Source organism: Penicillium verrucosum (assembly GCF_028828655.1).
Source record: "Penicillium verrucosum strain IBT 35672 chromosome Unknown utg000001l_segment0_segment0, whole genome shotgun sequence".
Lineage (NCBI taxonomy): Eukaryota > Fungi > Ascomycota > Eurotiomycetes > Eurotiales > Aspergillaceae > Penicillium > Penicillium verrucosum.
Genome location: NW_026643210.1, coordinates 2,422,929 through 2,449,936, shown reverse-complemented (window position 1 = coordinate 2,449,936; position 27,008 = coordinate 2,422,929). Strand labels below are relative to the sequence as shown.

The 27,008-nt window shown below is 50.1% G+C and overlaps 8 protein-coding genes across 8 annotated transcripts; 5 read left to right on the top strand and 3 right to left on the bottom strand.

Moving 5' to 3' along the window:
* Nucleotides 1–1,403: 1,403 nt before the first annotated feature.
* Nucleotides 1,404–7,093, top strand: N7516_000901 (extracellular serine-threonine rich protein; the record flags this gene model as incomplete). The annotated part of the gene is made up of 3 exons (XM_057213623.1): nucleotides 1,404–1,466; nucleotides 1,526–1,708; nucleotides 1,760–7,093. 3 exons carry the CDS (start codon nucleotides 1,404–1,406, stop codon nucleotides 7,091–7,093), a joined length of 5,580 nt encoding a protein of 1,859 aa, XP_057075506.1.
* Nucleotides 7,094–8,705: 1,612 nt separating this feature from the next.
* Nucleotides 8,706–9,671, bottom strand: N7516_000900 (ADP-glyceromanno-heptose 6-epimerase; the record flags this gene model as incomplete). Its single annotated transcript, XM_057213622.1, has 1 exon — nucleotides 8,706–9,671. One exon carries the CDS (start codon nucleotides 9,669–9,671, stop codon nucleotides 8,706–8,708), a length of 966 nt encoding a protein of 321 aa, XP_057075505.1.
* A 291-nt stretch (nucleotides 9,672–9,962) lies between these two features.
* Nucleotides 9,963–11,936, bottom strand: N7516_000899 (uncharacterized protein; the record flags this gene model as incomplete). Its single annotated transcript, XM_057213621.1, has 1 exon — nucleotides 9,963–11,936. One exon carries the CDS (start codon nucleotides 11,934–11,936, stop codon nucleotides 9,963–9,965), a length of 1,974 nt encoding a protein of 657 aa, XP_057075504.1.
* A 1,551-nt stretch (nucleotides 11,937–13,487) lies between these two features.
* Nucleotides 13,488–15,619, top strand: N7516_000898 (protein kinase domain-containing protein; the record flags this gene model as incomplete). Its single annotated transcript, XM_057213620.1, has 2 exons — nucleotides 13,488–14,491; nucleotides 14,566–15,619. 2 exons carry the CDS (start codon nucleotides 13,488–13,490, stop codon nucleotides 15,617–15,619), a joined length of 2,058 nt encoding a protein of 685 aa, XP_057075503.1.
* A 238-nt stretch (nucleotides 15,620–15,857) lies between these two features.
* On the bottom strand, nucleotides 15,858–17,362 carry gel6 (putative 1,3-beta-glucanosyltransferase; the record flags this gene model as incomplete). Its single annotated transcript, XM_057213619.1, has 4 exons — nucleotides 15,858–16,862; nucleotides 16,909–16,958; nucleotides 17,014–17,175; nucleotides 17,224–17,362. The coding sequence occupies 4 exons, from the start codon at nucleotides 17,360–17,362 to the stop codon at nucleotides 15,858–15,860; spliced, it is 1,356 nt and encodes a 451-aa protein (XP_057075502.1).
* A 1,900-nt stretch (nucleotides 17,363–19,262) lies between these two features.
* On the top strand, nucleotides 19,263–20,126 carry N7516_000896 (uncharacterized protein; the record flags this gene model as incomplete). Its single annotated transcript, XM_057213618.1, has 1 exon — nucleotides 19,263–20,126. The coding sequence occupies one exon, from the start codon at nucleotides 19,263–19,265 to the stop codon at nucleotides 20,124–20,126; it is 864 nt and encodes a 287-aa protein (XP_057075501.1).
* A 2,181-nt stretch (nucleotides 20,127–22,307) lies between these two features.
* N7516_000895 (uncharacterized protein) lies at nucleotides 22,308–24,050 on the top strand (the record flags this gene model as incomplete). The annotated part of the gene is made up of 2 exons (XM_057213617.1): nucleotides 22,308–22,947; nucleotides 22,999–24,050. 2 exons carry the CDS (start codon nucleotides 22,308–22,310, stop codon nucleotides 24,048–24,050), a joined length of 1,692 nt encoding a protein of 563 aa, XP_057075500.1.
* A 1,143-nt stretch (nucleotides 24,051–25,193) lies between these two features.
* On the top strand, nucleotides 25,194–26,766 carry N7516_000894 (Sds3 domain-containing protein; the record flags this gene model as incomplete). The annotated part of the gene is made up of 3 exons (XM_057213616.1): nucleotides 25,194–25,577; nucleotides 25,647–26,199; nucleotides 26,255–26,766. The coding sequence occupies 3 exons, from the start codon at nucleotides 25,194–25,196 to the stop codon at nucleotides 26,764–26,766; spliced, it is 1,449 nt and encodes a 482-aa protein (XP_057075499.1).
* Between the last annotated feature and the right edge of the window lie 242 nt (nucleotides 26,767–27,008).

Here is a 27,008-nt window from a genome sequence, read left to right as displayed (position 1 = left end):
GCTCGGCTTTTTTTTTTAGTAGGTCCGCATAAATCAGCCAAGAGAGCGTTCAGGTACCCGCCACTGGGGGGTTACCCCTAGGAACAAAGATAAAAATAAAAAAGAAGGCGATTTTGTGCGACATCCAAGCAGGACCGTTGGCCCCAAAAGTAATATTCCATATATGTCCCTTCTCTGATTGGTCAACCCGGGCGCTTCGAAGGCGCATGAAAGTGCTTGTATATTTGGAAAGGAAAAGAATGATCATCAATAATAAGCACATATGGAGTCAGGTAAGAAAGTGGGCGTCAAATAGGAGAGGCGCCAGAGGTATTTTTCTCTTTTCTCACGGTCGCATTATGTGGAATTGGAAATAGTTGGTTTCGGTTAAAGGGGAGTTCAAGACACTGGAGACAGAACCCCATATCAAAGAACTGCACGTGGATTCTGGTACTCCCACCTATACTCTACTTGTACTCTACCTATACTTTACCTATATTCTACTTTGAAGGCCTTTCTTTCAGCCCTCGGCCTTATGCAAGTTTCCGTGCCGATCAAGCGCCTAATACTCGTATACTATTTTTACTCGAAGATGCTCATTGGCTGGTCACCAATTAATGTCGACTGATCTCACAGTCACATCCCACGGATGAACTGATGCTGAAATGCGATTGGTCCCCGGCAAGCGCCTTGGTCAATGACCCCAGTCTGCAAGTTCTGAGTGGCTCTTCTCCAGCTTCTGCAGGTCGTTCCTGCACTAATCGGCGCCGAGCTCTAGATGAATCCTAAGCCGGTCCTCTTTTCAGCCACTACCGTTTCATCTGTACCTTCAGATACCTGCCGATTGGAGAAGAGGTTCGCTTTTCTCTGACGAAATGTCTTACCAGGGTCCTTGACGCCAGGATATTTTGGGTCAGTAGAGAAATGCTTGCTAGCTGCAGCTAACCCTTTGTCTGCAGAGGTTCGTGGCATAGCCTGCGTTGGGCGATTGTTTAAAGACCCCAACACTTCCCAGATCCTGCATCTCTTTCATCCTTGTCATTGTTTGATTCCCTTTTGGCTTTTTTGCCCATCTTGGTTCGTCCTCAACCAAAGACGCTCGTTCAGGGACACGCGTTTCCTTGTCCCACCCTCTTTCGTTTGATATTGGTTCAGTTTTATTGAGGCTTTTTTCTTTTTCTTATTGTCGCCGATCAACAATACTAATAGAAACTACCGCCTTTGCTGCCTATACAATTTTGGCTTTTATCGCAATATCTATTGAGGCCTAGCTTTCTATATCGCAGCCTATCCAGCCTTGACTTTTATATCACTCCATTTTTTTCTTTCATCCATACTTCTTCTGTCTTCTTTTTCCTTCAATTCCATCTTCCTTTCACGTCCCACTTTCCCGTCACTCGTTGTCGTGTCGTTATCCTTCCACTATGAAGGTCACTTCGGCCATTGCGTTTTTCTCTCTTCTGGCCTCCGGCCAAGCCACTGGATCGGTATACCTTAACTCACGTCCTATCATCTTTGATATACATTCTAACTCAGATCGTTCTAGTACTGGGGATCCGACAAATACTACTCCAGCCCGGGTAGATCGCCTAACAAGTGTAACGAGTACCAGAGCAAGGGCTTCAGCTGGACTGACCTCGCTGCTGGCTCTTTCTCCGAGTATGGTGGCTTCTCCTTCTCTGGTTTCACTTGCGGCAATGGATTTGGTTCTGGCCTTGGCAAGCGTGGTGTAAGTAATTCATGTCTCTCTTTCATCTGCAAATACTGACAATGACCCTAGACCCAGAAATGCATTTCCGGTACCGTCTCCAAACGTAGCTCTAGCTCCAGTGATGCCTCTAGTTCCCAAAGCGCCGGTTCTTCGGCTCCATCATTTGCCTGCGGCTCCGATGAGAGCGGCTTCTCTGTGACCAACTTGCACATTGCCACAGAGAAGGATACCGAATTGCACATCATCTACAGCATGCCCGATGGATCGACATGCAAGAACACCGCTTCCTGTAACTCAGCTGGTACTGTGGTTACCAACGACCAGTGTGGTGGTGCTAAGTCCGTTCACTTCGAGCTGCCTGACGATAGTGAACATGAGAGCTGCGGTTTCGGCATCTACAGCGTTGGTTTTGACTGCACTCCTGGTTCCACAACCACTGCGCCTGTCATTGCCACCCCTGCTCTTGCTGTCAGAGCTCCATATGAACAGATATCTGTGTCTGTTGGCGCCGGCTCTGTCGTGCCTTCAGTCTCTGTTCCAGGCTCTGATGTGGTCCCAACCACCACCTCAGCGGTGAGCACACCTCTTCGGATGACTACATCGACTGTGTTTACCACCAGTTTGATTACCATCACTAGCTGTGCTCCATCTGTTACTGATTGCCCTGCTGGATCAGGCTCAACCACTGTGGTGACTTCCACCATCGCTCTATCCACCACAGTCTGCCCTGTAACAGAGACTGAGCCTGCCGGGGAAACTACACCTGTTGCGGAGACCAGTCCTGTTGTGGAGACCAGTCCGGTTGTGGAGACCAGTCCGGTTGTGGAGGCAACTACTGTCGCTACAAGCTCGCCATCTGTGCCTGTCGTGACCAGTCCGACCGGTGTTCTACCTGTCAGCTCCTCGGCTGGTGTTCCTCCTTCTAGGGACACATCCGTTCCTACATCTTCGGTTTCGGCTTCTTCTTCTATTTCCTCCACTACCCCCGCGGGAACTTCTGCTGTTTCGACCCCGTTGATCACCACTCCAGTCCAAATGACTACCTCAACCGTGTATACCACCAGCGAGGTCACCATCACCAGCTGTGCCCCCGAGGTTGTGAGCTGCCCGGCAGACTCGACCACAGTCGTCACTTCGACTATCCCGATCTCGACCACTGTGTGTCCTGTCACGGAGACTACTGTTGCCGCTACCAGCTCAACATCTGTTGCCGTTATACCCGGCCCGAGCGGTGTTCTCCCTGTTAGCTCATCTGCTGGGGTTCCTCCTTCTAGTGATACATCTGTTCCTTTATCCTCGATCTCGGTTTCTTCTACCTTGTCTGTTACGACTGACACCCCCGGTGAAACTTCCGCCGCTTCGACCCCGTTGATCACCACTCCAGTCCAGATGACTACCTCAACCGTGTATACCACCAGCGAGGTTACTATCACTAGCTGTGCCCCCGAGGTTGTGAGCTGCCCGGCAGACTCGACCACAGTCGTCACTTCGACTATCCCGATCTCGACCACTGTGTGTCCTGTCACTGAGACTACTGTTGCCGCTACCAGCTCAACATCTGTTTCCGTTATACCCGGCCCGAGCGGTGTTCTCCCTGTTAGCTCATCTGCTGGAGTTCCTCCTTCCAGTGGTACACCCGTTCCTTTATCCTCGGTTTCGGCTTCTTCTACTTTGTCTGTTACGACTGACAGCCCCGGTGGAACTTCCGCCACTTCTACCCCGTTGATCACTACTCCAGTCCAGATGACTACCTCAACCGTGTATACCACCAGCGAGGTTACTATCACTAGCTGTGCCCCCGAGGTTGTGAGCTGCCCGGCAGACTCGACCACAGTCGTCACTTCGACTATCCCGATCTCGACCACTGTGTGTCCTGTCACTGAGACTACTGTTGCCGCTACCAGCTCAACATCTGTTTCCGTTATACCCGGCCCGAGCGGTGTTCTCCCTGTTAGCTCATCTGCTGGAGTTCCTCCTTCCAGTGGTACACCCGTTCCTTTATCCTCGGTTTCGGCTTCTTCTACTTTGTCTGTTACGACTGACAGCCCCGGTGGAACTTCCGCCACTTCTACCCCGTTGATCACTACTCCAGTCCAGATGACTACCTCAACCGTGTATACCACCAGCGAGGTTACCATCACTAGCTGTGCTCCTGACGTTGTGAGCTGTCCAGCAGACTCGACCACAGTAGTGACCTCGACAATCCCTATCTCGACTACTGTGTGTCCTGTCACAGAGACTACCGCAACTGATGTCGGCTCCACCACACTTTCACCTACAGGCACAAGCGTAAGCGGTATCTTGCCTATTAGCTCCCCGGCTGGAACTTCCACTGCTTCGACCCCGTTGATCACCACTCCAGTCCAAATGACTACCTCAACCGTGTATACCACCAGCGAGGTTACCATCACTAGCTGTGCTCCTGACGTTGTAAGCTGTCCAGCAGATTCGACCACAGTAGTGACTTCGACAATCCCTATCTCCACTACTGTGTGTCCTGTCACGGAAACTACCACAACTGATGTCGGCTCCACGCCTCTACCTACAGGCACAAGTCCAAGCGGCGTCTTGCCTATTAGCTCCCCGGCTGGAACTTCCACTGCTTCAACCCCGTTGATCACCACTCCAGTCCAAATGACTACCTCAACCGTGTATACCACCAGCGAGGTTACCATTACTAGCTGTGCTCCTGACGTTGTGAGCTGTCCAGCAGACTCGACCACAGTAGTGACTTCAACAATCCCTATCTCGACTACTGTGTGTCCTGTCACGGAAACTACCACAACTGATGTCGGCTCCACGCCTCTACCTACAGGCACAAGTCCAAGCGGCGTCTTGCCTATTAGCTCCCCGGCTGGAACTTCCACTGCTTCAACCCCGTTGATCACCACTCCAGTCCAAATGACTACCTCAACCGTGTATACCACCAGCGAGGTTACCATTACTAGCTGTGCTCCTGACGTTGTGAGCTGTCCAGCAGACTCGACCACAGTAGTGACTTCAACAATCCCTATCTCGACTACTGTGTGTCCTGTCACAGAGACTACCGCAACTGATGTCAGCTCCACCACACTTTCACCTACAGGCACAAGCCCAAGCGGCGTCTTGCCCGTGAGCTCCCCGGCTGGGTCAACTACTCTTAGTGGCACTTCAGCTGTTTCTACCCTAGTCGGGACCTCCTCGGCTCCTGGTGTGACCTCGGTTGCCTCTTCCCCTGCACCTTCGTCTCCTGCTGGCACTACCCCCGCTCCTGGAGAGGCTACCACCACTGTCGTTACTTGGGAGACTGTAACCACATGCCCGGTGACTAACACTGTTACCTCCGGTAGCTCGACTTTTGTGACTACCTCAAGTACCATTTCAACTGTTACTTTGACTACTGTCTCTACAATCTGCACCCAGTGCTCGGTTACAGCTACCTCCGTTGCTGGTCAGACCACCGTTGCCCCACCTGGTACACCTGGTACACCCGAGGCTTCGAGCACTGTCGTTTCTAGCAGCGGGCCATCCGGTACGCCCGAAGGATCAAGTCCTATCTTTTCCACGACTGAAGAGGCCTCTAGTCCCCTCCCCAGTGGCCCCGATGTTACTAGCTTGGTCCCCTCTAGCGTGGGTGCTGGAACCACATCTGCGATTCCCCAAGGATCGACTGCCACGGTTATAACTTATGTAACTGAGACCACCTGTCCTGTGACTGCCACCGTCACTTCTGGATCGTCGACGTTCGTCACGACATCCAACACGGTATCAACTGTTACGTTGACCTCCACTTCCAACCTTCCAAGCTCTGTCGCTGCCGGAAGCACTCCCGCTCCCTCCGAAACAGGCGTCTCCACCACCGCTCCTACGGGTCCCGCTGTCACCAGTACCATCTCATCTAGCGTCGGCGTCAGCTCTACACCCACCGTTCCGGAGGGTGAGACTACCACAGTTGTGACTTATGTAACTCAGACCACCTGCCCTGTAACTGCGACTATCACTTCTGGGTCATCAACTTTCGTCACGACGTCCAGCACAGTTTCGACTATTACCCTGACCTCCACTTCTAACCTTCCCAGCTCTGTTGCTGCCGGAAGCACACCCGCTCCCTCTGATACAGGTGTCGCCCCTACCACTGCTCCTACGGGTCCCGCTGTCACTAGTGTCGTTTCATCTAGCGTCGGCGTCAGCTCTACACCCACCATTCCCGAGGGTGAGACTACCACAGTTGTGACTTATGTAACTGAGACCACCTGCCCTGTGACTGCGACTATCACTTCTGGGTCATCAACTTTCGTCACGACATCCAGCACAGTTTCAACTGTTACCCTGACCTCCACTTCTAGCCTTCCCAGCTCTGTCGCTGCCGGAAGCACACCCGCCCCCTCTGATACAGATGTCGCCCCTACCACTGCTCCTACTGGTCCCGCTATCACTAGTGTCGTCTTATCTAGCATTGATGCAAGCTCTACACCCACCATTCCAGAGGGTGACTCTACCACCGTTATGACATACGTGACCGAGACAACCTGCCCGGTTACCAGCACCGTCACTTCGGGTTCTTCCACCTTCGTTACCACGTCCAACACAGTCTCCACAGTGACCCTCACCTCCGTCTCAACTATATGTACACAATGCGCCACTACCGCTACTGCTGCCACGGAGACCGATTCTCTTTCGACAGCCAGTAATACCCGGGCAGTCCCCACTGGTGTTTTCCCGGTATCGAGCCCAGCTCCATCAGCTCCCTGCCCGGATACGGTGCCCCAGTGTATCAACACCTGGCTCACCCTCGCCCCCAAGTGCACATCTAACAGCGATGTCTCCTGCTTCTGCCCTAACAGCGAGTTCACCAGCAAAGTAATCTCCTGCATCCAAGCCTGGGGTGCCTCCAAGGCAGATATCCAATCCGCCCTTTCCTACTTCACCGGTATCTGCGCTGCCTGGGTCCCTCAGAACCCAGGCATCGTAACCGCGATCCCGTCAACCATCACCCTGATTCCGACAGTGGCTCCTTCCGCGCCCCCATCCAGCGTTGCCGGCGCCAGTGTCACTACCGGCGCCGTCGTCCCTATCACCTCTGGCCCCACCGCCCCCTGCACAACAATCACCTACTCGACCTACACCGTCACCGTGCCGCAGGTCAGCTTCGTCACAAGCACCGGCACTAGCTCCGGTGCCACCCCAACCGTCGGTCTGGTTCCGGCTGTTCCTAGTGGCACTTCCCCAGCACGCAGCGGCCGTCTTTCCCGCTCTGCATCGGCCACCTGGTTGACCTCAAGCGGCTACGCGTACGCCAGTCGAAGCCCGATTAGAAGCGCTTTGCCCAGCGCATCCCCGGTCTTCAACTCGGCATCGAGTGTGTCGATCGCTTCTAGTCTTGTGCTTGCTTCTCTCGCTGCTTTCTTCAGATTGGTAATGTAGATGCGTTTTCCTGCAGATTAACCAACGAACATCTCGTGGTTTTCCTTTTCTTATCCCTTGTTTCTACAAATATGCACAGTGCAAATTGATTTGGTGGTTTTTCTTCTTACTTGCTTGTCTTCACGGACCCTGGGCTGGTTAGTCCTGGTTCTGAGGTGAACTATTGGCTGGGAATTGACGCAGATCCTAAAGGGATTTCTTTGTATTTTATTTATTCGCTCCCTAATTCAACGCGATAGACCTCGCCTTTTTTTTTTAAGAATGTCTGATTTAGTTATCTTCTGTTCTAAGCAAGTAGTTTTACTTGACTCGTATTAAATCCATTTACCCATAGTCATTAGGCTCTCTTGCATTCAGATATGCCATTGATCCATTCCCTTAGATTCAAAAAGTATGAGGCGTGAAGAATAAATCGACGTCGCCTAATTTCCCTTTTCTCTCTGCAACTTAACTTCTACGGTTCTATTGACCTTCGGGGCACCCGGACTTAATTGTGGGAATTGCAAAAAGGATGTCATTCCCTATGAGCTAGCTAATGGCAATAAGACGGTATGTCCCTCGGGGGTCTAATCAATACTCAGATATTCAGCATAGTAGTAAAGTCTTTGCTGCCTACATCCCCTGAATGTCCCTAATAGGTGTATCACTTCATTGCGAGGGTAACACGCCATCATCACATAGATGAGAATGTAAGTTCATGTCCAAATAGCGGTTCGAAGACGTCAACGCGCATCCTATCCAAATATCTGTCGCGGATACTTTTGGAAGCGCTTGATAAATGGTGCTGTTGAACGGGTTTCCTACCACATATATGGGTTACCGGTGAATTCGGAGAGGTTCGAGACATATTTTTGGAAGGCTTTGAATGAGAGTGGCAATCCCTGAGGCTGCCAGTGTTTGTATCATTTCAACTCGAACGTGTTGCTCGCCCTGTGGCAGCGATTTAAAGACAAATGATGTCCCTAACAGTTTCCAAGCCGCAGGTTCATGGTCCGTTGGCTCAAGTTGTTGGTAATTTCACGCTTTCTGGCTCCCCCGATTTTAGTTGATCCACCGTTATTGGCAGGGATGAACTGGTTTTGGTCAAGGTTTTCAATTCCATGAAGTAGGCTGACGCATCATCTGAAGAATAAATCATTAACCCACGAGAAGAACGCTGCCATCAATGCCCCGGGGCGCTAGGGTCGATCGGGGGCAAAAATGAGGCCACACGCGAACACTCAATGATTACTGCCTAGAAGAGTATGTTTGAAAATCTCTGTTCCATTTTCTATGGAAATTCTGGCTACCTAGGTTGTCTTGATGTGGGAAGCCTTTCATTGGGTTCAAGAAATCTCGCTCAAGACAGGCATTAACTCAAGAGGCTGACCGTTTCGATTTTTCAATGGTTTTGGATTGTTTTCGGGTCTTTTTTTTTCTTCATTTTCTCGTGATAAATTGTGATGTTCATAAGTATATTTGGTGGCCCAAATATGAAGAAATTTCCGTAAACAAAAACAAATTGCGGTCCCATGTCGTTTCGAAGGATATAGTCTTTCGTCAAGGAGTAGAAGTTTGACCGCGTTCTCGAAGGCACAGGGAGTGCTAGGTGTAATCAAGTTCGGCGTAATATTTAGCGGGCCAAACCTTCAGGACTTTCAAGCCACTCCAGATAATCCTTGACGCCTTCCTTGATCCCACGGAAACGCAACACGGAGCCAGCCCGGCGGAGCTTCGAGATATCAGCGCATGTGTGGTTCTGGTATTTGCCCTTCAGTTCGGCGGGGAATGGAATGAATTTAATGTAGCCCTCCGGATTACCGAAGTGACTGGCGACTTCAGTGGCAACGTCGTGGAAACTGCTGGCAACACCAGTGCCGACGTTATAAATGCCGCTGATCTCCGGGTGGTCAAGGAACCAACAGTTCAGGCGGGCAACGTCCTGAACGTGAACAAAGTCGCGCTTCTGCTGTCCAGCTTCGATTCCGGCGTACTCCCCGAAGAGCTCAATCGCTTTGAATGACTTGCGCTTTTCGTAGAACTGGTAAACAGTGCTGGGGATTGTATCGAGGTTCTGTTCTCCGGGTCCATAGACGTTGAACAGACGGAGACCCGCAACTTGGGGAGAGCGCGAGGTGGTGTTCTTGACCACATACTGATCGAATAGCATCTTCGAATATCCATAGACATTTAGAGGGGCTTCTTGGAAGTTTGCCTCGGTGAAGGCAGTGTTGTTTCCATAAACAGCGGCGGATGAGGCGTAGATGAAGCGAACACCATTGTCCTTGCACCAGTGGAAAAGCTCCTTCGAGTAAGTGAAGTTGGCGTCAAGCATTTTCTGGCCATTGGTCTCGGTGATGGAAGAGCTTGCGCCATAGTGAAAGATGATGCGGGGACGGTGGGGAAAGGTTTTGGTCCGAATAGCTTCACGGAAGGCAGTCGCATCGATGTAGTCAGCCACGTCGCAGTTCAGGAGATTGCGGAACTTGGATCCATCGGTCATGTCATCGACAACCACGACATTGGTCACGCCACGGCTGTTCAACTCCTTGACGATATTTGAACCGACGAAACTAGCGCCACCGGTAACAACAATCATTTTGGTTTGATTTGAAATGGAAAAGGCGGTAACTATGGAAGGTGAAGGTGAAGGGGATGGTGAAGGGAAGGTGAAGGTGAATGGGAAGGAGGAGAAGGAGGAGGAGGGAACTCAAGTTGGGAACTCAGAACTCAGTGATGGGGGTGAAGATGTTCATGAGAAGGAGCGACCAAGGTGAACTTCCTTCTTTGGATGCATCTCTAGGTGTTTGATGAATTGGTCACAAGAGGAAGCTTCGACTTCGGCTTTTACTCTTTTGTATAAGACTATGGATGAGAGTAACAAGAAACACTACCTACTATCTAGGTATATACCTACGTCGACATCATTGACACCACCGAGCCAATTCTCAACTCTTTCAGCTCGAGCACCAGCGGTAGAATCATCAGACTCACATTCATCCACCTCCTCGTCCGAGTCATTTGCGATCACAATCCACGAGTGCTGAAATATTCCCTTTTCGTTCGGCGGAAATCCATCTGACCGAAGCCAGCAGAATATTCCCCGAGTAGGATTATCCGATTTTTCATCCGAGTACAGATCATACTCACAATCCTTTGGTAGAGCAGGAAGATCCGCACAGGTACCCCCTAGTTTGGGATCAGACACACACATAGAAAAAGGCGCAGGCACAGACGCAGACTCCGGCGCACAATTAGATATCGAAAGCAACGATGAAAACCGCGCCTCTACCCCCGTATCCTCAACCCTCGACCCATCCCCAAGCTCCCAATCCCAGCCCTCATATTCCAAAACATGGCATCCACACCCCAGATGCTCTCGAAGCGAAATATCCGTATCACAGATCTTAGTACTGCCAAATGGCTTCCACTGCCAGGAAGTAACATAGCCGTGATTATAGCTCCCGTCAGTGGGCGTTGCAAGGAAAAGCAGCCTACACTCATCCTCACGCCGGACAAAATCTGCATCGGTATCGTAGGTACCAGGTGGCTGTGTCATAAATGTAGTCGTAACTCCCATCCACGCCTCAGCCTCAAGTGAAGGTGCCGTCATCCCCTGCTCGCATTGCTTCAGGTATGTGCTACTTCTTCCCATAATCGCTGCGCCGAGCCAGAGACTGGCTACGCGTGGTTGACGTGCTGAGAGACCATGGAGAAGACGTGGGATGTTGTTTTGTTTGATGATTGGGTTTATTACTGCGAAGGCTGGGTTCTGCCATGCGCTGACTAGATTGCATGGTATGTCTGGGTTGAAGAAGGTGCTTTTCAATGCCGGTAAGGTTGTGAGCCACATTTCGCTGCTTAGGGTCATGTAGTATGGGAGGAGCTTTTCGTGTTCGGATATTAGAGCTGAGATTGATTGGGGGGCTGTTTGGGTATAGTGGTACTCGGGGTTTTTGGTGGGTCTTGGAATCGGGAGAGTCCGTGGTTTGCGGAGGAAAGAGTCGCGCGTGAAAAACGATGCTGATAGCGCTGCTGTGCATTGTGCATAGAGGCGGTGGTGTTCGCAGAAGCGGGTGAGATACTGGAAGGCTGTTGCTGGTGATGGGGGTTTGTACGTTATCGACTGGAGATTGATTCCGTGTTTCGCCCGCATTGATATAGCTCCGCCTAATGAAACGGACCATGGCGAGACGAACCTCTCGGACTCGTATTCCACGCATATTTTCCATGCAGGTGTTCCAGAGAGTATAGCGTTCCACCACACGATTTCGGCTTCGCTTGCGCCTGGAGGCAAATCAACCTCTATGACCTCTGGTTGAACTGATACTTCGGGTTCTTGACAGGTTTCAAATGAGTATTTTGTTGAACAATGGTGCTTCTCGGAGCAATCGAGCAACTCTGCCCATTTCGCAGATAGAATGTATGCCCAAGCCAAGAACAAGACGGCGATGTAGTTACCCTTGTCATAGCCAGAGATACCACGCACACCAGGCCATTTGGACAAAGGGACATCCTTGGATAGTTCCACCTTTCGGGCTTCTGCAACACCTAGCGGAAGTCCCAACGGTATGACCTTAGACGGGGTAATACAGTCCGCGCCAGCTTTGGTCGTCTGCCATCTCGACTGACCCTTTATCTCAAGCTTGTCACGGACTTTAGCACAAGCAAATGAGAATACTTTGTCCGAGGGAATCAATCCGTCGGCGAGAAATGCAGGTGTGTCTTTGAGAAGGGATTTGAGGTCGATGCACTCTAATGGAAGGAGGCTATCGCTGGTGTTGAAATGTGTGGACCATAACTGATAGCTCGCGCGGAGTGTGTACCCAAAGGCTTCTTTGCTTGGGCGGAGAGCGTCTTCCATGTTTAATGTATAGATATTGAAAGGAAGGTAATCACGGGCGAGTGAAGTGGGACTAGATAGTGCGGCTCATTCCGAAGCTCGTGCTGTTCACCGCTAGTTGATGCATCATAGACGTTCATTTTGATATTACGGCGCTTGGCTCATAATCGGAACTCCGTTACTTCAATATAACTGGAAACGACCCATCGTTCATAATACCCACCTACGGAGTACAGATTACGTTCTTATCCTCTCTCCTAAGAATACCCTCAATTTGGGTCCAAGCAATCCTTCCCGATAGTCTGGGGTCGGGGGCGAGTGCGGAGGGGCAGAACGGCCAAAGGTTAAATGCCTGAATTATAGACCGCTTTCGACACCGCTCTATACGTGAATTGAACCTATTCCCATCCCACAAATCACCGGTTTTTTCGAATCCCGAGCGTTGAAAACTGTCCCGGCCGTATAGAATACCTCCTTAGATTTGATCGGTTGCAATAGCTTCAACGCCGAGAAATAGGTGTATACGGAGATTTGTATGGCGGGAATAGCTTACACCCGAGATTCTGCCGGTTAAGTATCCACCAATGAAACTAATGACTAATTGGCGGTATGTCGAATTAAGAAGGCGGTAGCGGAAGGGTGTGTTAACACTTTTGGGAGATACTTTGCTTATCAAGCTCTCTGTAAGAGTGATTCAAATATTTTGATTTCTGCCAGTCTAAAATAAGGCAGAATTCAGGCATATTCAGGCACATTAATGTCTTAAGCCTGAGAATTCAGGCATTTGACCTTTGGCCGCTCTGCCCCTTCGCAGGCGACAACAAAATGAGATTGTGGGGCGAGAAACGGTGGAGAGGCTGACGGGGGTCGTGCTGAATTGATTCCCGTTCCTAACGGGTGCTGTCAGTTTTATTATCGAGCGCCACCAGTGCTTACGAATGTGGCTTTTGAAGAAGAAAAAAGAATTATATTAATGTGCCGAAGATAGGTATACGGAGAAATCGATGTCTCTCCGCAACGGAGGCACCAGAATACACCCGGAGTGCACACTCCACTGTGCATATAGTATGCATATGGATGAATCAAATTCTGAGCCAAGGGAATAAAATAATACAATTATTGAACTTCTCCTTGCTATTTTGCCGCATTTGCCACAAATATAAGTACGAAGTAGAATAAAGTACAATAGATCTACCTGAGTGCATATGACAGTTGACATATGAGGATCTCCTATCTTGGTGGTAAAGATAAGCCCAAAGCCCTAGATTGGCTGACAAGGGGTTGAAGACATTTCTACTTGTAACAACCGTCAATGGGAATCAAGTCAACTCTAAACTCGAACTAAACTCGAACTACCATCTCATTCTCTGAGCTATTGAACATTACTCTTCCCTGCCGTCGAGATAAGCCCTCCTCCACCAGTAGGCGCCCATTATTCCCTGGTTCTTTTGACACTCGTGGAGCTATGGGCATTGACAACCGCATTGTCCAGAGTGACATGGTTCGTTATATTAAACCCCGGCTTTCCCAGTTATGTTGGATCTGCAAACGCTTTCTGCAGGTCATACCAGTATGTCTCACCACGAACACACCTCACTATGGTGGCCCGAAGAGCGTATCAAATCTACCCTCAACGCAAAGTACATCGTCAGTCGTCTGCGACCAGAGAATATCCCACGTCTCTTTGAATTACCAGACTGGGGCGAAGGTTTGACCAGCGAGACGTACATGGAATGGATCCTCACAAAGGCCGGTCGTGTTTTCATGATCCTTGATGCCATCGGCATTCCCGATCGGATCTTCGCGCTAGTCGACGGATCCTGCGACGATGATGATCTACCCGTCGCGGAACATAGCGTCGATTTACTACATTTATCCCCCGATGGAGAAGATCTTACTCTCGAGGATAGTTTCTTTCATGCACAATGGCATTTCCTGGTCCGTGGGATAGATGAGGGAGACCATGTCGTCTATACTGAGAATGAGGGTGTGCCGGTCGAGGCGGTACGCACCAATACCGGCAGCGGCATACACGGCCGTGATGATACGGTAGACAGGGTAGTCCTCGCCGGATCGGTTTGTCGAGTCTACATGCGAACCCAAGTGCAAGTTGGCGGTGCACCGCATTTTTTCTCTGCTGATGAGGTTCTTGCTGAGATCCGCAACTTGAAAAAGCTGTCGCACGAGCATATTGTCTCCGTCTTTGCCTCATATCTGAAAGATGATAGCGTCTCAGTGCTTTTCACGGGCGCCACGGCAGATCGAAACCTACATAGTTTCCTAACATATGAGCCGATGTCCTTCAAACGACTTGAAAAAGAGCGACGTCGTCAGATCTTGATCACCTGGCCCCACTGCCTTGCATCTGCAGTCTCCTGGCTGCATGCACGCGGCCACTCCCACGGTGATATCCGCCCATCCAACATCTTCATCAACGCAAACTTTGACATCTGCCTCGGTCAATTCCAAGCACTCGACTCCCTCCTGACACCACCACAGGTCAACGACCTTGAGGCATACAACTACTCCGCCCCAGAGCGCTGGACTCGCCCTGCAGCCCCAGTCATCCCGCAAAAGTCAGCACAGCCCTCCCAAACACTCCTTCAATCCGGAGGACGTACAAAGCGCAGACAACGACCAACATGTGTAGCCCTAGCCCCATTGAACGAAAGCCCACCAGCATCCCCAGACGGTACAAGACCAAACTCTGCCGCTTCAAAGGGCACAGTAATCCGCATCGGCCAACCAGGCTCACCCACCCGCTTCTCCTTCGCCTTCTCATCCTCTTCTTCATCCTCCGAGGCCTCCTCAGCGGCGTCATCAACCCACACAGACGCAACAGCAACATCCCCCCAACCAATAAAACACCGCATCTCATCCTTCTGGTCGCGAAGAAACAAAAATCCCCCTCAGCCCCATCAATAACCTCAACCTCAACATCCTCCTCCTCAAACACATCAACCATAACATCCCCAAATCCCCAGCCCTCCCCTTCGTCAGCCCTCTTCCCAATCCCGCCTTCCTCCCTCCATCACTCCAAATCCACTCAATCCCTAACACCATCCTTCACAAAACCCCTAACCTCCCAAACCTCCCAAACCTCCTTTGAACCCCAACCAAACCCCCACGCCCCAGCAGACATATTCTCCCTCGCAGCAATAACCCTCGACATCCTAACAACCCTACACAAAAGAACCCTAGCATCCTTCAGCACGCACCGCAGCGCCCGGAACCGATCCGCGGGCCGCGGTGGCGGGATAGCAGATGCATCGTTCCATCTCGCGCGAAATGCCGTGCAGGTTCAATCGTGGATTGCATTGCTAGAAGGGGATGCATTGAAACGATGTCGACGGGATCGACTCTCGGATCGTGCGTTCTGGGCTGTGTCGAAGATGTTGATTGTTGTACGGTCTATGCTTGATTTTGAGAGTGGGAAGAGGCCGCTTGCGAATCGCGTGAGGAGGGGGTTTGCCGATGCTATTACCCGCGGACGTAGTGGCGAGGATAAGGATGGGATGCCGGGGTTGCATTGTGTGAAGGAGAAACGGGGGAAAGAGGGGACATTCAAGGGATCTAAGGAGAAGGAGAAGGAGAAGGAGGGGGACAGAAATAGGGGAATGGGGGCTTGGAGGTTATTCGGGAGACGGGGGTTGGGAGGAGTGCTTTTCATAAGTAGGTGGAGGAGATGTACGATAATGTCTTGATGGTCGAATGATCGGATTCTTTATGCAGCCAGCACTAATAATTCATTTCTTGTGTACACTCCATTCTTCGTGAAAAGACAGACCTGAGATAACATAACCTGTATGCAAATACAGCACGCCGACTCCAATATATCATGCAGTGGCTTAGCCGAACTCTTCTATCCCAAATCTGTGATGCTATCAATACAATGGCTTGAGCCGCAATCATCAAGTGTCGAGTATGAAGAAAACAACAAAATCAAAGCCAAATGGCAACGGCACCCAGCAGACCAGACAGCACCAAAGATCCAGCAAGCAAGCGCTCAGTAACTGGCGAGCCGACGGTCACAAAGTGCGCAGTGCCTTCCTTTGTTGCCGATGCAGTGGCAGAACCGCTTGAGCCAACAATAGTAGCCTTGTTGTTCTTACCGGTCGTTGTGGAATCAGATCCCTTCTTATTAAAGGTCTGTCCCAAGGTAGGAAGCGGCGAGCTTGGGTCAACTGCCCATCCACCAGAGGTCGAGGCAGGACACTCGATGGCGGTGAGGCTGGATGCGCTCTTGCGATAGGCGGAAAGGGCAACTCCGGTCGGGTGCAGAGTAGCCCACTGAGACTTGAGGTTCTTAAAATCAGGGGACACGGGCGTCGGTGTGCCCCTGCGGGTAAAGCCATCCTCGATGCTGCTCGCGGTCGCAGTCGCAGCGTCGACAGAAGGTCCGTAGCTGATCAACCCATAGTCGTTTGTCTCCTCAATCCACTCGTATATAACCGATCCAGACCAAGTATCAGACATGTGCTCACCAAAGATGGCGGCCTGGTCCTCGAACGTGCGAGGTGAGGGGGTGTTGCAGCCAGTCTCGGAGAAGAAGATAGGGATTGGGTAGTCAGTCGCGTTCTTCTGTAGAATATTGTATCCAGACTGTTCATAACTAGACTCACCGCACCATTCGTAGGCGTTCAGCGAGTAAAAGTCCAAGCGCTCGGATGCATTCTTGGCACAGGCCATGTAGTTTTGCAGCATAGGTCTCAGATCAGCAATATCAGCTGCAGAGTAGCCAACGGGGATCTCGCGATAGCCCTTCTTATCACGGTAGTCCTTGATATCGCGAGCAGCCGCCAAGACATAGGGGGCAGCAGCGGAGCCATCGGCCGTGGTGAGCACCTCATTTCCGACCAGGACACCGGCAGTGTTGTCGAACTTTTGGAATTCATCGAGCACCTCCTTGAAGTGATCAAACTGGGTCTGGTTCCAGTGAGGCTCGTTCTGCGATCGTCAGTAGATGATCCACACGAGGAAAAAGTGGACCTACCTGTTCGATCTGGGTATTGAAAGTGTCCAAATCGACGAACAAGTGGATTCCTAAACAATCGCATCAGTACGCATAATTACCCTGGGAAGTGGAATTCAATCATACCAGCATCGGCGAGCGCCGACATACAGCCCTTGTGATCAGCATGGGGATCCACGTGGTACACACGGATCGCGTTGGTGCCCAGCTCGGACATCCGAGCAATATCGCGCTTGCATTGGGCAGTGTCGACAAGCGGGTCACTTGGGGTAAGCTGATAAGCAATACCTAGTCAAGTCAGTTAGGTACTACCTACAGTGTAGGATTCTTAGGTACCCTTGATGTAGAACTGGGTGCCGTTCTCGTAGAAGAACTTGGAGCCGACGGCGGAAATGGGCGAGATTGCGCCCACTGCGGTAGCCTGTAAGCCAGCGAGTAGCAATGGCACTGCCAAAAATGCCAGGGATGACAACATGATTAAATTCTGTGGAAGTAACAGTGTAATAGACGATGCGATGAAATAGCAATGACTTGAAGAGGAGAAAAGCAAAGTCTCTCAATTCTGGTATGTACGTTGACGCTCTTGACGCTCTTGCCCGGACAACGAAGGAATCAGGGCAGGTGCAAACGAAAAAAAAGTTCCAACCCCACGATTTTAAGGAAAGAGGGAAAGCAGACGTGAAACATGAAAAGAGGTCCATCTCTCAATTTCTTCAGTTCCTTGATTTGGGACTGTAGCAACCAAATTCATCTGCAGGGCGTTTATTTCCAAACTAGCGTGCTTCATTCCTGACCTCATTTGGGGCATTCCAGATAGTATTTTGTTGGGTTTAAGCTTCAAGGGATACGGAGGACAGAGTACAAAGTAAATTAATCAGTGGGTTAGAGTACACAACATATACGACTGAAGTACTCCGTATGTTATACACCTGGGCAACTTCAAATGTTGACTTGTTGTCTAGCCCGTCGCTGTTGGGGCCCAGCCCTAATTCCCCATACAGATATATCACAATATCACACAATTGAAGGAGCAATTGAAGTATGGAGTATGGAGTAAATCAAGATTATGGAGTACGTACTACAAATAAATAGTTACTCAAGTAGGTAGAAGATGTGCAGTCTCCAGTTAATATCGAAATATTTAAAATTAATACTTCCTAGGTTGTTCTGTGTACTCCGTACTCCGTACTCCCTTCCAATATTGTTATCCCCTAAACCCAGAATATACCGAGTTCCACAACACATCTAGCCCCTACAACATATACTATAAATACTTCTAAAATATAAAAATAATATTCTTATATTGGAAGGCTTGAGACATGTCTATACTAACTAGTTAACTAACTATTTATTGTCGCTATTACCACTGTGCCACGATGTCCGACAGGTACTATTTGCTTCCCCCATCTTGAACCCTGTCAATCACTTCCTTAAATCCACTCTTACTGGACATGGGAAAGATAGTCCTTCAAAAACCTGGCACACGGCAACTCATCGATCGGCAGATTATTTAATTTTATTATTTCTTTCAGAAAAATTCTGTATATTGTAGTTATCGTACGAAGTAACTAACTAGTTATAGGGATGTTCTTTGTTCATAGGATTGGGCAGGCATCAGGCTAGGAAGAAATCAAGGTCTCGTGGACCCCTAATGCATGTAACTTTGAATCTCACTACAACATAGCAATAACGCAAACAAGATGGGAAGTCTTTTTAAATTCCAGACTGCCACGTTACTCCACTGGGCGGTTTTCGGCGGTCGCCATCGGGGGGGCTAGAACGAGGTCCTTGCGAGATAAGGAGGTCAGGGTATTATGGCGAATATCTCGAGATTGATGGCAGATGATGTTGAAAAAAAAACACAACAAAAGTAGTACGCAAAATCGCAAACAATAACGTCGCATTCGTCTAATATCTATGTAATTGGGTGTATTGTGTTACCTCTTAAGTAGTAGATCTATAAAAACACCCCTAACATCCTTGGATGTGCAACAGTCCAGACTTCACTCCAATCTCCACTTCCCCACTTCATTCCGACATGTCCACCAATTATCATCGCCATACACAGAGTGTTCGTCAGCTAGTGGATCCCTCCATTAGGATCGTCTGGGCCTTCACTTGAACTTGTCACCCAAAAACGGGAGACTCTGTAAATGACGTTTCCGCAAAGGGGGAGAGGGGGGGGAGTATAATATCCAGCCCGCATCCGGCCCTAGATTATTTTTCTCGAATGGACTACTTCAAGTCAGCCCTATCCTGTACCTGGTTTTATCGATATCTCGACATGGTTCTATAAGCCCCTATATCATTATACCCGATCGCACGATCCACAATAAAAATACCCGAGATACATACGATTCGATATATCATCCACAATGGCCTCCCCGTTCCACATCACACGACATGAGCAAGTCGAGCTAGAGCGCAATGAAGCTTTTCGAGTAATGCGCGAACAGCTCCGCCGCCAGGAATGCGGTATGGAGCGACCGAGTTTCTGTGCCGGCCATCGACACTCATGCACCTCCACCGAACAAGAAACCTACCGCCTCCACCGCGACATCATCCACACCCTCCTCGTTCCGCTCTTCCTAATCAACCACCAAGCCGAGCGTATCGCAGCACGCACCCTCCCAAGCCAGAAAGGCGCCGAGCCCGAACGCGCATTCCGCGGAGAAGCCCGCAGCGCCTTCGCCTGGCTGAACTGCATCCTCACCGAAGAACATGACTGGTACCTTACAGCTCGCTGTCCCGCCTGCATCGTCCAGCACGTGCTACACTCCGAGCCGACGATCCGATTCGTCGCAGTCGCCTCACAGCTCGCAGGACCCCGCTCCGGTTTCCGGTGCTGGCTGAACGCCCTCGAGACAGCCGTCTGCGAAGATCCCTTCTGGGGCGATGCCTTCTGGCCCGATATCGAGGAGCGTGCATCTCGTTTAACTGACGGTGTGCAAGAGCTCGTCCGCCAGTGCTACGAGCTCAGCGCGACACTCGATAACCCGGCTCGGACTCGGGTTAATCCGCCGCTCGCCAAGACCCCCATGCCTGTCTACGGCAGTCGCTCCGCCTCGTGCACAATCCCCTTGAAGCCTTCTAGTTTCGCGCGGAAACAGCTCCGCCTCACGCGGGAGGAGCAGAGATACCGTTCCTCGCTTATGTGGAATTGCTCGCAGGAGATGACACAGCCGCTGGCCGGCTGCACTACTGCGACTCAGTCTCGGCGCCGGTCACTGACTTCATGAGGAAGATCTTTTGGGCCATGGTGGCGACCCTCGTTGCCATGTGCATTTCCTCTCACCTCTCAACTCTCAACCAAGCCGGATTTCTCAAACAAACCGGTTACTCTACACACCGCCGACCGGGACTTTTTTTCAGAATCAGCCCTTTCTTTGCCGATTGAAACCACTCGGGATTCCAGAAAGGTATCTACGGACCTTGGGAATTTACGTTGTACAGAGAACCCTATCGGGGATTTTGCGGATGTCAATTCCCAGATCTCATGGGACACATGGTACTCCCTGGCGTTCCACGCGACCGAGACCAGATTCTCGATATGCAAGGGTCTTTGCGGATCTGGAGTCCGCTGTGATGATGCAATCAGACCCAGAACCGTGGATGATTAAAGTATCCCACCTACTCGGGTCGATGGAGATACTCCACGGCTGAAGAATGCGTCGGTCTACATGGCCGACGGGAATGATGTGATTTGTCGATCATGTCGGATTACAGTGATTATACCTACATGTAGGTGTAGTGATTGTATGATAGTATAATTTTAATCATAATCTACCTTTTTTTTTCCCCCGACCATGGTTTCTATCATGTAGCGCGAATGCACTTAATATCAGTTGACGTATACTCTTCTATTTGACTTTCGTGTACGGAGTATGTATATATTAACCATAAAGTAGCCAACTCCACATGGCATGTCAAATAAATTCTTAAATTTGCTAATTCACATGATCCTGATGGAGTACAACACAGCATGACAATCCCAAATTAATCTAATGCCGTGGCGAAATACTCTAAGTGAGACGGTGGAGTCAGTCGGAGATGGGAACAGGGAAGTGAACCAGATCTCGGCGCACGGTGGAAATTAAAACGGTCCCAACGTCCCTCAGACGATCGGGCTAGATCTGAATCTGGATTATATGGGGTTGCCTGTCATAGTACCACTCGGATTCCAGGATTCTGAGATTTCAGGGTCTCCGGAATGCGAACTGGCTGCGAACTAGACATTGCATAAATCTTAGACTCAAGCATATATATGCTTCATTCGACGTATAATATATATCTATACAATATATCTCTATATATTTATATTGTAGCCTTGTATGTACTAATGCGTTGGCAACGAGTATATGCCGATGCCCAACCCCTCTCCGGAAACGGAAGGGACTACATTCGTATGCGTATACACTGGGAAGTACAGAGTACTCAGTACCTCAACCCAGGCCCACGCTCCACCTACGTTCTGTGGTACTGACGACTTGTGAAACCGAGACCACATTAAGGGAATATATAAAAGCGTAATATAGTCTTATGCTTGAGTCTGGTTCGGGTAATGAGGACTTCATTTTAAGTATCAAATATAATATCCAAAGTGTAGGGTGTACATGATTTTAAAGTGTATTCTGGTCTCAACTTGCACAACCCGAAAATGATCGTCATCCCCGTGCCAAGATGAAAGCCCATCGGTCGCTCTAGACTACATATAGGTGTATATATATATTATATTTTATGCACAATTATAACTATACGTTGGACTTGTATTATTCTATATAATTTTACTATAGTTTAGTTCTATCGGATTAATTTCATTTAATATAATATATATATATATATATATCTCTCTCTATAAACTAGAATATCCCTTACAGCAAAAAAAAAAAAAAAAAAGAAAAAGAAAAAGAAAAGTAAAGTGGAAACCGATGACTCCATGACTTGGAAGGTCTAGACTGTCCCGACCTGAAGAGTCTGGCCCCAACCCTTGCCCCAGTTTGTACCCAGTACATGATCTAGTACCCTATAGTCCATACTATGCCGAAGTACCCAATACCCACTTTGCCCTTCCCGTCAATTTCCATTCGATTCACGCCCTCTTTTGCTTCTTCTTTTGCTTCTTCTTCCTCTTCTTCTCCCCTTCTCCCCCATCACTTCTTCTTTTCCCCTCCAAATATTCAATCATTTTCTCCCTAACTCCTTTCTTTAACATCGTCTCTATACCAACTCTCAAATTTCCCGCTTATTCACACTTGGAACCGATCATCATCTTTTAGTCATATTTCGATCATCTACCATCATTTGACGGATGATTCATGACGGCTGCCATCTCTTTCCGCCCGTTGGATAAAACAGACTGGATGCCACCCTCGTGCAATGGACAATATTGGCCTGTCACTCCAACTGTTAACGATCACACCATGCATGTCCCACCAACAGTGAAACTTGACACCAGAGACCATCTTCCCCAGAACTCAGATACACAGGAAACTGTAAACCCCGCCAGGATTCGCCGACGAGCTTCACAAGGATCTCTTCGGACAAGACCGTCGCCGGTATCTCGCTTTCTCTCCAAGAGCAGTGTTGCCGTGAACTTCCCATCGTGGGATCAACGTGCCTCGCCCAGTTCGCCCAGTTCGCCCTATCGTTTGGAGTCTCGCACTCGGTCGGTTGACTCCCGTCTTCGTCTCTCAACCACTGTGTCTCGCGGGCCGAGGCCTTTGGCTGCTTCACCCGCTTGGAACTCTCATTATCAATCCGAATACCCCGCCACATTACCCCCCACGCCGCCAGAGGAGGACATCCACGTTGCGTGGAACCCCAAATCCGAGATGATGTTGTTTGACACACATTCCCATCACCCGGGATCCATGGCAATCATGGACGACAACCCGAGTGTGGAAAATTCCTCTGCGACCGGTGCTTCCGATGCACTCAGCAGCCCATCCGATGGGCTCTCTCATATGTCCTCCAGCTCTGGAGGCAGCCCTGGGCCCCGCGATGACATGGATTGCCAGCAGGACATTGGCTCATGGCTGGATCATGGCATCGACTTGACTGGTAGGCTTTGCAAACATCCGTGCTTCAAGCCCAATCACTGACCTTTTCTAGCTTCATCACTTGCCCTCTGCAAGACACGAGGCGAGGCCGTCAAAATCGTTTCCCAGACTCTTCCATATCCCAGAACATCTGATCAGGCGGTCTCAATACCGAAAACTGACAGTGTGTTTTCCTCCATCGTGCAAGCAGTCCACAATCATTTGCAACCTGGCCAGTCTCCCTATATCAATGTCACCCACGCAGTACCGGAGCAATTCAGTCTTTCAAATCTGCCCCACTCTCCTCCCAGCACTCCTCGTTCTCCGACTGCTGCCGAGGATTATTTCAACGCCACGGTTTTCTCCAGTGCGGCAGTTGTGGGTGCTTACCACGATTACCGTGGACCCCTCCAACGGCAAATGTCACACGCCCCGATGCCCATTGTCCCCCCTCGCAGCGTCAACATCTCGGTTCTCGAGCGCTATCTCCCCCCAACCTCCGCTCAAGAGTATCGTGATCTGTTTTGTCGTACCCGTCCGTCTTTCCTTGTTGATCGCATGAGCGAGCTATCGCCTAATGGCGGCTCTCTCCTCTTCGTGTATCCGACGAAGAAAGGTGCATCAACCTTCAAGTCCCAATACCTGGGCCCCATCCTCGACCCCCTTCTCCGCCAACTTGTTGTGGTGAATGAATTGTCCGCAGACGTGGGCCGCTACCTCGGCAAGCTCTCCTCCGTCTCTCAAATGGACGACTTCGCCACCATGAAGGCAAACATCGTGGCACTCTGCGAATCACTGAGCGACAACAATTCCTCCTCCCGATTCCATATAGCAGATGCAGGCCGCGGAGAGGCCCACCTCGACCGCAATCTCTGGGCCGAGTGGTTCATACACCAAGAGAAGGCCCGTATGAAGGAAGTCCTCAGTCTGTACTGGCAAAACGGCCGCCGCTCATCTAAGAACGCAAGCTCCGGATGCTCCGGCATGATGGGCAATAAGGAAGTCACATCTTCTGGACTCCTGAGTGAGATCTGCGATGGCATCCGCAAGCGGCGCTATTACGAGGACAATGAGCCTCGTGATGGTATCGAGCTTGGTGTTTTTGTGATTCGTCGAACGAATTAGATTCTTGCAGCATTGCTAGATCGCTTTTTGCTCCCTCCTCGAATCCTCACCCCTCCCCTCTTTTCATTCTTCCACTACCCCTCTTCCGCAATAGCATATTTTAACAAACGGCCTTCACAAAAGATGACATGGGACCCATGGAGGTGCCCCCGGTGTTGGATTTCGATTTTTCGGTGCGAAAATAATTCTTTCGCACCTTTTGCATGGCTCGTTTTGGGGAATCTATTCCCCACGCGAACATTTTTTTGGATGAACTATGAATACCCCGGTTATTGGCGATTCGGGTTTTATGATTTCTTTTTTTTTTTTTTGGTTCTGTCTTGATGACGGATAGATATACACGACTTAGTGGGAATATATTTGCTATTAACAATATATTTTTTTTTCTTTTTCTGTAATTCTAGGATATCACCGGTCTAAGTATACATGTATGTTGGGGTTGTGCCGGTGGTTCCGTCAGGTTCTCGTTAGGCATCACCGAGATTTGCCTAGACATAGGGTCAGCCCTCACCTTACCACTTTAGTCCTATGGCTTTCATTGTAGAAGATTGGTTATCTATTTTAGTTCTAGCGTGATAATTAATTGATTCAGCACTTCCAGGCACGCTTATTGTAAAAAGAAGTTCTTTGCGGGGACTTTTTACCTCATTCTACTGCTTGGGGGCTGAATGGACATGAATAGGCACCTACAAAGACAAAAGGTAAGATACCTAGAAAGACATTGTAAGACGAATCTCGATGTAAAGTAATCATTTTGACCTTTCCCTATTGATCAACGTTCAATAGCCATTATCTGTATACAGTGATCAAAATTGTACAATTGACGGGCCATCTATGCCAAACCTTAGTATACATAGCTTACAATAGCTGTGATCTGAATCGGTAAGGAACACCAATAGAGGGGAAACTGATGTATATCTTCTACTTCTTCCACACTGTTTCTCTCAAATTAGAATTAAAAAGTCCATTTCCTGTTACCTTGTCTCCTTCACCTCATTGCCTATTCTCCTCGGGGGGCGGCCAAATATTCTGCCGTCCATATTCGACTGTGACCCACCCCTCTCATCTCATCTTCCTTTAATCACTAACTTAATGCTATCTATGCAACCTACCACCCTTTCTCGCCCATCCTCGTCACATACAATGTCCTACTCAAACCCTCCGCCCCTTAGCCCTGGCGGCGGGGCTGGCGGTGCACCCTCGAAACGCGACAAACGGCGCACCGCGCTCCAGGAGCGGCTCCAAGAACTGACGGGTCAGTTCAGCAACAACCGGGACACTCAGTTTCGTCAGCAGTTGCATGCACTCCAGTGCGATATGACCCTGATCAACAGTGCTGATCCTTACGTGACTGGTCCGCTGCCGGACTCTGCGGAGAGCATTTCTACGCTGATCGAGGATACTGTTGGTGGCGGCAGCAAGTTTGCGAAAGAAATGGCTGGCATCGCTGGATCCTGGTATTCCAAGTTTGTCCAGCAGGTCAATGAGATCAAGGAGAAGAGAGACGCAGAGTTGGTCATGGCTATGGTGAGTTACATGCTTGTCTCATCTATAAGGAGTTTTTCCTAACCAGTGACTTTTTTTTTATCTATACAGAATAACTACAACAACGTTATGGAAAGACAACAGCGGGACCGTGATTTCCGCACTTACTTCGCACAAGAAGAATTCCGTCATCTGTCTTCCACCCTTCGAGAGCGATTGGTGCAAAACATCTCCGGCAAGCGCGCCCGTCTGATGCGTGAAAAGGAGCAGCTCGACATCGCTGACACCAATGCCCTTCTCCTTCACCCGAACCAGTTCAGCATCACAAACCCTGCTAGCCCTGGTGGCATCCACAGCAACCGCAAGACCACTCGGCACACCCGTCACCGCGTTGACCTCGACGAGCTGGGCAACGGTTTCATGTCGGAGCTGAACAAGCGCAAGCGGAAGGCTCCAGAGGAGGAGACTGGGTCGCCTGCGCGGGACGCGGGCGATGCCACTCCCGCCAAGCGCCACAAGGCCGAGGTCACGAAGGAGCAGATGGCACCTACTTACTCAATCCACTCCCTTTTCACCGACAAGGAACTCAATGCCCACGCAAACCAGGCACACCTCGCAGCTGTCCACTTTTTCTCTACCTCCAGACGCCCAGACCACGGCTCCGGTGCGGTGACAAACGGCAACAATACCGATGCCGAGGATACCCCCGGAGGGCACAGGCCACGAAGATAATGGCACCCCTAGTGCGGCGGACATGATGCGCACCGCCAGCCACAACTTCCACGCCACCAGATCCACCCGCACCACCGCCGCGCACAGCGCGCTGAGTGCTCTAGCCGACCTGGCCGATAAGCCCGCCACCCGTCCGATCCTCCCCTACCACGTTCTCTCCAACCACCACGCCCGACCCAACGGCAATGCACCCCCATTGACCGCCCTAATGAACGAGGAAGTCGATGACGACTGCGCGCGCATCGGCCGCCTCGCTAGCAAACCACCCAACTGGATCGACACATCTCTAGTCGAACTCGTTGCTGCACCTCTTCCTACTTCCGCAGAACCGGCCGATGGCCACCCAACCGATCCCGCGATCTTCAGCCAGCTGCACCCGGATTTCTCGCCTTCTATGGGTATCGACTGGACTCCTACCGTCCACCAGCCCGGCTTCGAGATGTTCCAGCCTGCTGCTATGGAGCGCGAGCGCAGTCGAAAGCGGACGCGCAATCATTAGGGATTTGCACATGAAGTTTTGGATGTACGTTTAAGATGGGTTGGGATGGTGTTTACCGCTGGATGCGGTTACGGATTACCCTTTATCATTGATCATATTAGCTATGTTGTGAGGGATGGACCTCGGAGGTGTTTTGGGATTTCGATATCTATACTGTTTTTTTTTTTTTTTCCCCTTTCTGTATTTTCTTTTTTTTTTCTTCGAAGACTAATGTTCGCTCCAACCTGTTAGGCGTTGTTGGG